Source organism: Cheilinus undulatus, linkage group 11 (assembly GCF_018320785.1).
Source record: "Cheilinus undulatus linkage group 11, ASM1832078v1, whole genome shotgun sequence".
In the NCBI taxonomy this organism is placed as follows: Eukaryota; Metazoa; Chordata; class Actinopteri; order Labriformes; family Labridae; genus Cheilinus; species Cheilinus undulatus.
The window spans coordinates 49,160,772-49,171,429 of record NC_054875.1 but is presented as its reverse complement, the minus strand read 5'-3'; the positions used below and the strand labels follow the sequence as shown (position 1 = coordinate 49,171,429).

At 39.0% G+C, this 10,658-nt stretch overlaps 1 protein-coding gene across 1 annotated transcript; it reads left to right on the top strand.

The window, feature by feature from the left end:
• Positions 1 to 307: 307 nt before the first annotated feature.
• On the top strand, positions 308 to 7,736 carry pim2 (Pim-2 proto-oncogene, serine/threonine kinase). The gene is made up of 7 exons (XM_041800366.1): positions 308 to 595; positions 2,557 to 2,657; positions 2,764 to 2,814; positions 3,667 to 3,875; positions 3,979 to 4,148; positions 4,257 to 4,433; positions 4,791 to 7,736. Exons 1-7 carry the CDS (start codon positions 502 to 504, stop codon positions 4,946 to 4,948), a joined length of 960 nt encoding a protein of 319 aa, XP_041656300.1. The 5' UTR covers positions 308 to 501; the 3' UTR covers positions 4,949 to 7,736.
• The last annotated feature ends 2,922 nt before the right edge of the window (positions 7,737 to 10,658 follow it).

Genomic DNA, 10,658 nt, shown 5'->3' with positions numbered 1-10,658 from the left:
AGAAAGCGCGCGTAACGTCAGCTAACCGTTGGTGCGTTTCGATTTAGCTCCTCGCGCTCTAAGTTTGGGGGGAAACCGTCGTCTTCTTTCCCGTCAGCAGGCCGTGCTGCTTTAAATTCTACGAATTCCTCTCGCGGGAGTTGAATATTCATGAGTCTGACCGCAGCTTAAATGTCATTGGTCGCTCGGTTCAAAACATTGAGCACAAGGCTCGACGCTGATTGGACAGCGAGGGCGATCTGGGCATGGCTACAGAGAAGGAGTATAAACTCAGAGCAAAACAGTAACGTAAGGCAGATAAGGCGGTCAGCTGAAACTGTACTGATTCTATCAGCAGTATCGGGCTGTTCTTTTCGACTTTTACACACCTTTACCGGGAGAATTTAACTTTTAACGTAATTTTCTCCGCTGGAATCGGATTTTAAGTTGTAACACTCGAAGGGAAACGTCGACATCAGCCGGAAAAAGAAGTTTTAAGGAATTTAACTCCGAGCAAGATGGATGTTACAACCTTCAACAACTGAAAACTTCCAGAAAATGTTGGAGAAAAGAGCCGTTGATCTTCATCTGGAGGAGGAAGTCGGTGGAAAAAACGGTAAGACTGAAAAAGAGTTGTTAGATGTTCAATTAAAGTGTTTTTTATGCTTTTTAAAGGCATGTAAACAAATATAGGGAACCAAAGAAGGCGTCAGCACTCATCCGAAAACAGTATGAGCGTTGTAAAAGTAAGAAACGTCAACTAAACTGAAGTAGAGTGGGCGTTTTCAGGCCTTATTTCGGTTAATACCAGATTAAAATTTAAAAAAACAACCAATTTAAACTTCCGGATTAACATTCCAACCACGTAACCGTCGTTGGGTTTGACAGCTGAGGGTGCGAGGCTTTATCTGATAAATGGAACTGTTTTCTTCATGGTTATTTTGACGTCTTGGTTTTAGTGAATCTAGCGGGTACGGAGGCCCTGAAAGGCAAATGCCAAAAAAAAAAAAAAAAAAAAAAAAAAAGAAAAGAAATAAACGCAAAACTATTAATGATCTCACAAGAAACTATCAAAAATCATAGAAACACTTTGTAAATATCAACAAAAGTCACATATTGTGCATCTTTAAGAGCTTTTGTGTTTTTACAAAGTATTTTTATCTGATATAGATGTTTAAATTTAGTTCAGACTTAAAAAATTAGTCCTTAAATCAGACATTAAAGTGAGAGGAGTGATGAAGAATAAGAAAAGGACTTTTGCTGATGCAGGTCTGTTGGTTAAAGTTCCAAAACGTATTTGTATGTATGGCAAATATTAACAGCTGATATGTACAAATTTTTTTGTCAAAATATCAGTTATGAATATCAGCAGAAATGTTTATATTTGCCAATACAATATTTCACTTTTTTAAGTTAATATCTGCTAATACTGATATCATACCAATAACATTTGTGCACCCCTATCAAAACTAGTGTTTTTCATGACTTTTTTTGTGTTTTTTATTTTAAATTCTTTGTTGTTTTTCATACGTTTTCAGGTGCTCCACAACATGTTTTTTCATGTTTGCTCTTTCATAGAATATTGTTTGTCATTTTTTTGTTTGTTTTTTTGCTCAGTAAAAAGTTTTTTTAGTTGGCCTTCAGGGCCACCATACATTTTAGAAGCTTTTAAACTTTTTGTCTTAAATGAAACAGCAGCTGCTTAAATTACAGCAGTAAAACTGAGCAAAAAGTGATATTACAAGGAAAACGCTTATTGAGCTTAAATTTAGTTTCTACTTCTCCACCGTGTTATCTCTTATGTAAAGCAGCAGACACCAAAACAAACTCAGACAGACCCTAGGGCTGGGAAATACGTCTAGTTTTCAGATATTTTGATACATTTCCAAACTAATTATAACAAGATACTGATTTTTAAGTCAGTAAAGCTTGTTTTGATGTTGATTTGTGAAATACAGATGCCAGTATAATGCTCAGTAAAAGGTTGTTGACAGGAAGGACCTCATTCTGCAGCTGGCGTTCGATAAAAGTCCCTGTGTGACTCTTGGCATTTGAACCACATGGGTTCAACGTAGAATCTACTTTGTTTTTCTTTACAAAAACACCAAGATACATATTATTCATCGCCATTTTAGCCTAAAAGTATGACCTTTTTTTGGTCCGTATCGCCCAGCCCTGCCGTGTTATCTCTCATGTACAACAGCACAAAACAAACAGGCTCTAATAATACACAGCAGAGAGATGTGGAAATCTATAATTACACATCTCCTTCTTGTTCATGCAAATAAAGCAGAGCACAGAACAGGTTCCTTGGAATTATTCAGGATAATTTCCTCATTTGTCTTTTAAAGAATGCTCTGCAGGCTCTCTCTAACCAGGTCATGTCTGTTCTGTGTTTGTTGGTTGTTCTTGGGGACAGCAGAGCCCTAAAAGTGAAATGTTAACGGTTTTATTATCTATCCCAGAGGCAGACAATGGATCAGTAATAATAGTATAAGTCTGATTCAGTTCTTTTTTACTGTAAATTCCTTGTTAAACATTCACAGTTAACTTATTTTGTGTGACTTTGTGTTTCAGTGAAGGAACCGTTCTGCAGCCAGTATCACTGTGGGTCTCTGCTCGGCAGCGGGGGTTTCGGCTCAGTGTTTACAGGACAGAGGCTCTCAGATGGACTGCAGGTCAGACTTTCAGCCTCACTTTTGGACTTTTTTATGAGTGTATTCCTATTTTATTTGATTTCATATTAATAGAAAATCCTTTTTTGTCTCCTTTTTGTCCATGCAGGTTGCCATCAAACAGATCAGCAGTGACAAAGTCCAGCAGTGGGCCAGACTGGTGAGTCTATCATACACTTATCTCTTATTTATTAGCTTAACCATCTCAGAATTTGTCCCTAAGAGTCAGACATTGGCTCCAAATGCCTTGTTGTGTCCCATAATTCCACAGTCAAACTTTGAAATAGCTTCCATGTTTAGTTGATTATCCACATTGTTCTGTTAATTTATCAGCCAATCATGGTGCTGCAGTTAGAGCTCTTAGTTGTGTAACTCAGCCACGCCCCCTGCTGGACTCTCAGCTGAACTACAGCCATGGGCCGGGCTGGCCCTGTAGTTCCCATGGAAACTTGTGACATCACTGAGGGGAAAGTGATGCAGCAGGATTTCCCCTCAGTGGCAGTCATCTTTAATTTATCACAGCTTCATTAGGGAGAGCCCCCACCAGCTGAAAACCACCTGAGCACACCTGCAGACCACAACGTGGGGGAAAACCACCCACAGACGCCACGTAGCTGATGACTAATAATGTAAAAAACATGCATGAGTCATCGAGGTGTTACTGAAATAATCTGTTTTTATTATTTTATTATTGATAATCCAAACTCAGAGGGAGTTTCTGCTTTTGTTCCAGGGGTTTTCTCTTATTAGGTTCTGTTTTCAAGGTTTGACAAGGGCTTGGGTTTCAGATAAAGTGTTTAAAATTGTAATTGTCTACTGCTCATGATAAATACATATCTGACTGACCAGTTTTCTTATTAGAGAAATAAATAGAACTGTAGGGTATTTGACATTAATATTAAAATAACGGATTATGTAAAGTTGATCAAAAATCCTGTTTTTAGATATTTCATAAATGTGTTTGACTTTAGTTATCTGTATTTAAGTCTTGTGTTTTTAATCCCTCCCTCAGCCTGGTGTGGTCGGTCCCGTTCCCATGGAGATTGCTCTCCTGCAGCGGCTGTCAGATGTCGGCGGGCACAAGGGCGTCATCCACATGCTGGACTGGTTTGAGGTGGAGGGGCGGGGCTTCCTGCTGGTGCTGGAGAGGCCGCCACAGTGTCAGGATTTGTTCGACTTCATCACGGAGAGAGGAGCGCTGCCTGAACGCCTCGCTCTCAGGTTCTACCACCTCTTCTCTGCTGTTTATTTCAACCTCGCTAATGCCGGCGTTAAAGTGTTTCATTCCGGTTCTCTCCACTAACACTTCCTGTTCGTCCACCAGGTTCTTCCGTCAGATTGTGGAGGGGCTGCAGTTTGTCCACGCTCACAGCGTCGTTCACAGAGACCTCAAAGACGAGAACATTGTGGTTGACACAAGAACGCTCGAGGTCAAACTCATCGACTTCGGGTCAGGAGCGCCACTCAAAGAGACGCCGTACAGCGACTTTGAAGGTACGCAGAGAGAAATGTTACGTCAACATGACTGGTTTCATTTATTCAGAGTTAAAATGTGACATGTAAACAAAACGATGATTGACAGACGTGTTCTCGTGTCCTCAGGGACCCGGGTCTACAGTCCTCCTGAGTGGATCGTGTCTCAGTCCTACGAGGCCGTCCCTCTCACCGTCTGGTCGCTGGGCGTCCTGCTCTTCGACATGGTGTGCGGCGACATCCCGTTCGAGCGTGACCAGGAGATTGTCGGGGCCACGCCCATTTTCACCAGGCGGGTCTCTAAAGGTGAGTTCTTTTGTTGCCAGGGTGTAGAAACAGGAACATTTATACTGACAAGTGGGCAAATGCATGTTGTCAATGTTTTGGAGCAATTACGGCAACATTCATGCAGTTTAGATGATGTACAAGTCTAAATCTGCAATATTTGGACTGTAAGAATAAGAAAGTACCCCGTAACGGGGACGTAGACTTCTGTTTTTGTTGCTGGAGTGAGGAGAATTCTGGTAATCAGAACAAGACTTTTTAACTAGCCTTGTCTGGGACTTTTATTTTTGTTGCCATGGTATCAAACCAGTATCACATCGCTGAAATATTTAGTTGCCAACCTGCTCTGACTCCTCCCCTTTCTGCCTGCCTCCTCAGAGTGCCAGTCCCTGATTCGCTGGTGTATGTCCTACCGTCCCGAGGAGCGTCCGTCCCTGGAGGAGATCCTGTCCCACCCGTGGATGCAGAGAGGGGATGAGGAGGAAGAGGGCGACGGGCAGGAGGAGCACAGCTCTCTGCCGGCTCAGTCTTTGTGACGGTGGTCAAAATAAATGCCGCCCCGACCTCGCCGCTTTCTGGACTCGCTCACTGTGACAGAGCTGGGGTCGCTACAGGACTCTGGACTCTTTGGTGCCTCACACAATGACGGTGTAGGACTCTATTCAGCCAGGAGGGCGGGGACACAAACTGACACTGGATGTTAAAGAGGCTGATCAGTTTGCATGCGTTTTAGCGTGTTTAGCTTCACAGCAAAGGGAGGGGGTACAGTCTTCTCTTAGGTCCTCATAACTAAACCCAGAATATCTAAAAGGTGAAAACACTGCTGTGGTTTTCTAAAGTTCTCGGCCTCTGCTAAAGGAAATATTTATTCTAGCTTGAGTTGGTTTTCTGCTTTATTTATCTCTGCTGGTGAACGGAGCAGCTCTGAGTTCTCTTTGATTATTTATTAAATATTTATTTTTCATTTTGGCAGATCTGTCCACATTTTAGTTTTTTGTTTTTATCTTTTTTGTGTTTGTTTGTTTCTCATCCAGCACCGTCAGAGGGCTGAAACACTGATTTAGCTTCTTTAAACACTCCTTTTAAGGCTGACCACACACCAGAAGATTTTCGCTTCTTATTGATTTTAAAAACAGCAGAAATTCAGACACTTTCAACTACATTTTATTGTTAAAATTCTCTGAAATTCACACTGGATGATTCAGCCAGACTGTGATATCACAGGCCTGAGATCTCACAGAAACTTGTGTGGTCAAACACGACCCCTCAGCCTGCTGATAAACTCCACAAATCAATCATAAAAAGATTTCTAGACCAAAGCCCAGAGGATTATTTAGACAAACAGTTCTAGCAGGCCTTAAAGTCCCCAACAGACAGTGTCGAGGGGAAAATCAGGCCCAAAAATCGCCTTTTGTGCGGCCAACTTAAAAGAAATCATAAAAAATACCAAGAGAAGAGAGGAGATATTTTATGGTGGTCGTCATTTGATCCTTTTTAGTAAATCTCCATAAATACAGTTTAAAGTCGTGTTTTGTTCATGCCAGCATCCACCGTAAACTCTGTAAGCCTGTGCTTTAAGTTTTAGCTAAAAGTGTTAGGATTTTCTGCAGTTTTCACCAAAATAAGAAGAACCTACAACAAAATCATTCCTCATTTATCTAATCTAATAGGACCAAAAGACAGCCCTTCACAAAGAACTGCTCTGAGATGTAAAGTTAGACTCCAGTTAGTTGCTTTAAAATGTTCCGGGAACAAATTTACATGTTTTTATAGTCCTATGGTTGTTAAATGTTCCAGACTTTTACACTTCCACAGGTTTTTAAAACAATACAATCTCTTATGTTAAGAATCAGTGGCACCAAAAAGCATCAGTGCCTTTAAAAAAATCACTTCTGTTCCTCATTTCTGTACCTGTTTTCTTTTTTGCACAATGCTTCCTGCATGACTCCTAAATTGTGCAAAAACATCAGCAACAATTCCAACATTGAGTTTAGAGAAAAACAGCGGTGTAAATTTGGCACAAAGCGTTGGCAATGTGTGGAAAAGAAGGAGACGCTGGGGAGATGTGAGGTTACCACCAACATAAAAGCTGCATTCATGTCTCTTTTAAACATTTAAAATTGCACAAAAACATCTCCAATGTTTTTGTGCAATTAAGAGAATTTGCAGAAGTTTGACTGCAGTTTTTAATTGGGAAGTTGGCCGATTGCAAGGGTTTAAGACTTCTACTTTGTTGCTTTGGTAACAAACCAGTTATTGGAATCCTTTATATGAAAAGTGAAGAAATAATGCAAGCAATTTTGCACAATTTCAATAGTGTGCAGGAGTTTGCATGCAAATTTTGGCAGTTGCAATTAAGAATTTAGCAAATATTGGCTCTTTAGGACTTCAGATTTTGTTGGCAACACTATAGTGCAATATAGCTGGTGTGCAGGAGATTTCCTGCAATTTTTGCATGATTCAAAGAAGAAGTCACCTAATATTGGCTATAAGGGACTTCTGTTTCTGTTAGCAGGAAATATTGCCAACATTTTTGTGCAATTCAGACAAGTTTGCCTGTTATTTTTGGTAGTCAAAATTGAGAAATTACCCACAATTGCCCACTTAGAACTTCTTTTTTTGTTGCAGTGTGTTAAATAGGCACCCATATTGTTCAAATAGCAAGTTATGGAAACATTGCCAACATTTTTGCACAATTTAGATAGTGTGCAGGAGTTTGCAAATGATAAATTGTGAGATATTGGCTCTGTAGGACTTCTATTTCTGTTGCTTTAGTATCACAGTAACCATCAATGTTGTTTGTATTGAAGGTTGTGAAAAACTTGCTTTTTTTGTCCAATTTGGTAGTTTTGCCTGAGTTTGCCTGAAATTTTTGGTTGTTCAAAACAAGATATCGGCTGCTTAGGACTATTAAAGTGGTATAAACAGGTATTGAAATGATCCGTATGCAAAGTTACAGAAACATCGCCAAAGTTTTTGAAAAGTCTGCGTGCTTTTTATTTTTAGGAGGATCGTTTTAAAGGTTGTTATGTGACGACGACTTTGGTAACATTTTAAAAATGAGTCGGTGTGACACTGAATCTTTTTTTTTATTGTCTATGTTTGTGGTGTGACTGGATCTTCAGTTTCAGATGTAAACGGATGAATCAGGTTCATAGTGACTCTGGATGTGATGTCACTGTAAATACTTGTGTATTATTGGTTGGTTTTGCATCAAAGTGGCTCATGGTCACTTGTTTCTGTTTATTTACATTAAATAAGAGTTTATGGATCAGTAGAAGAAAAAAGATCCAACGGTTTATTAAAACAAGTTTTGTCACTTCATCCTGTTGTCTCGTCTTTTCTCTGATTCTTCTTCCGCCTGATGGTGGAGAAGTCGTTTCTCTACGTCCTGGAAAACCTGGAAAAGATCTAACCAATGTTCCAGCCTTGACAATGAGGGAAAGTGAAAATTTCAGAGAATAGTGTTTGAGTTTTCCCCTAATTTCATATCATAGTATCCCAAAGAGGTCCTGAAAAACTGGACCTCCCAAAAACCAGTCAAATGTGTGAGAAAAGCCATGAAAGACCACCTTTTATTATAGCATTATTATTGGGAGTAAAGCAAGACACCTTCATCAGCTCTATTTTACATAACCTAGTCTCTTTATTACAATAGAATTTAGAGGAATTTAAGAAGTTTTAATTGTCCAAACAGTTTCTTTAGCATACTTTTTATTGATAAAACGATCCGCCCTACATCTGCAGAACCTTACTCTATGATGAATTCTTCATCCTTTATAGGCATGTAAAAATCATGGCTGCAGCCAGAGACTACCATGGGCAGTACATTAACATACTTTAAATGCTAGAGACATGTTTTAAATGCAAATAAGGAGCTAATGTTGTGTTCAGTAGCATACAAATACATTTAAACGCTCTAAAAAGTCCATGTGGAGAATGTCTGGAGCCCAAAACAAGGTCTAAGCCCCTGAAAAAAATCCAAATTGTCTTTATATAAGTTTAATTATAATACGGTAGATCCCTATAGACCAGTGTTAACTCAACCCTGCTTAAGCAAAGAGTCCAATTGTTGAACAATACCATTCAAAGTGGTAAAAAGTGTCAAAAACAACTTGAAGTAGCAGTAAAAATTAGTTAAAGATGGCAAAAATGGTCAAAAGCAGCAAAAATTGATGAAAAGGGGCAAAAATGGGGAGAAAAGGTGGAAAAAAAGTCAGAAAATAGCAGAAATGGGTGAAAAGTTACAAAAACATGAAGAACAGAAATGGTCCAAACGTGACAAAAAATTTGTGAAAAGTGACTAAAATGGGCAAAAAGCACTCAAGAGTTGTAAAATGGAAACAAGTGGCAAAAAGAAATGTCAAAAATGGGCAAAAAATGGTAAAAAGGGAAACAAGTGATATTTAATAGCAAAAGGTAGCTTAAATGGGCGAAGAATGGCTAAAAAAAATTTAGAGAAGGTAAAAATTGGGATGAAAGTGGCAAAAAGAAGTGACAAAAATAGACAAAAAGTTGGAAAAATGTGGTATTTAATGACAAAAACAGCTTAAATGGTTGGAAAGGGGCAAAAATGGTAAAAGGGGGCACAAAAGTTTCCCCTTTTCAAGGTTTTCTGGGGGAATAATGTTTCAAATTAAGAAATAAAAGAGCCACAAATAATCACAAAAGAGTCACACGTTGAGTATCACTGCTATAAACATACTGAAACTATAAATTGGTGGATTACATTGTTTAAAAATGACATAAATACATTAAAATGTCTTCAAATTACCAGAGCCACCCATCTTTAAATCTAACAAAAAGGAACAACAGCATATCCGTCATATCAGCTAAATGTCCTGGAAAATGATCTGAAAAGACTCTTAACCCTGGATAAAAAACAGACAAACCTGATCTCAGACTGTATCAAACTGTCCTTCATGCTTTCACCAGCAGGTGGCGCTGAAAAGAAACCACGGCCAGCTGAGGTGTTCACCCAGCAGCCAATAGGATCCCTTCATTTTCAACCTGAAGAAGAACAAGGAAGTGATTGTTGTTGGCATTATCAGAGAGCGTAAAAAAGACAGAGGTCTCACTCTGATCTCTGGTCCTCGACCATAGATCCTCATTGCAAAGGTAAGACTTCTTTCAGAGTCAGAGAAATAATCCAGAGATATTTTCACCAAGTCAAATTAGTAAAAAAGTGTCCATTATTATAATTCTTCTTCTTATTATTATTAATATTATTAATAATAATATTATCAAAAGACAAGACAATGGTTTGGAATTCTAAAGTTTTACAGCTTTTCATTCATTATTCCTACACCTTTTAACGATTTGTAGTACAAACCCAACTTCCAAAAAAGTTGGGGCACTGTGCAAAATGTAAATAAATACAGATGCCAATGATTGTCAAGTCTCATAAACCAATATTTGAAATTGAGACATTTTACCATTTCATGAGAAATATTAGCTGATTGTGAATTTGATGGTAGCAACACATCTCAAAAAAGTAGGGACAGGGCAACAAAAGGCTGGAAAAGTAAGTGGTACAAATTAGAATCACCTGAAGGAGCATTTTGCAACTAATTATTATCAGCAGGTCCACTTCCAGAAATCGTTATCTGTCAACACAGTTGGCTGTGCCATCCACCAATGACAGTTAAAGCTGGATCATGGAGAGAAGAAGCCATATGTGAACAGGATCCAGAAACACCGTGGTCAGTCTTCTCTGGACCAAAGCTCAATTAACATGGACTGAGGAAACATGGAAAACTGTTCTGTGGTCAGAGGAAACCACAGATGTTTACAGACTGTTGTTAGAAGAAGAGGGGATGCTACACAGTGGTAAACATTGCCAAATTCCAAATGATCTTACATTCTTTATAAAAATGGCAAAATTGTCTCAATTTTAACATGTGATATGTTGTTCATGTTCTATTGTGTATGTAATATGGGTTTATGAGGTTCGACTTTCACTGACATCTGTTTTTATTAGCCTTTTGCACAGCGTCCCAACCTTTTTGGAATTGGGGCTGTAGTGGGCGAAATTAGGGATAAATGCAGACAGAGGGGGGCTACAGCTTCTCTTATAGGTATGAACATGATACTTAGACAAAATAATTATAACATTAACGGTAGTAGCGTTAGTATAAGTTAATTTGGTATTAGTGTAGTTCGGTTTTATAACCCGGAAGGGCCCTTCCTTTAATCCTCAGAGTTATACCTCCTGTCAGTCGCCTATCTCTGTAGCAGTAGTTTCCT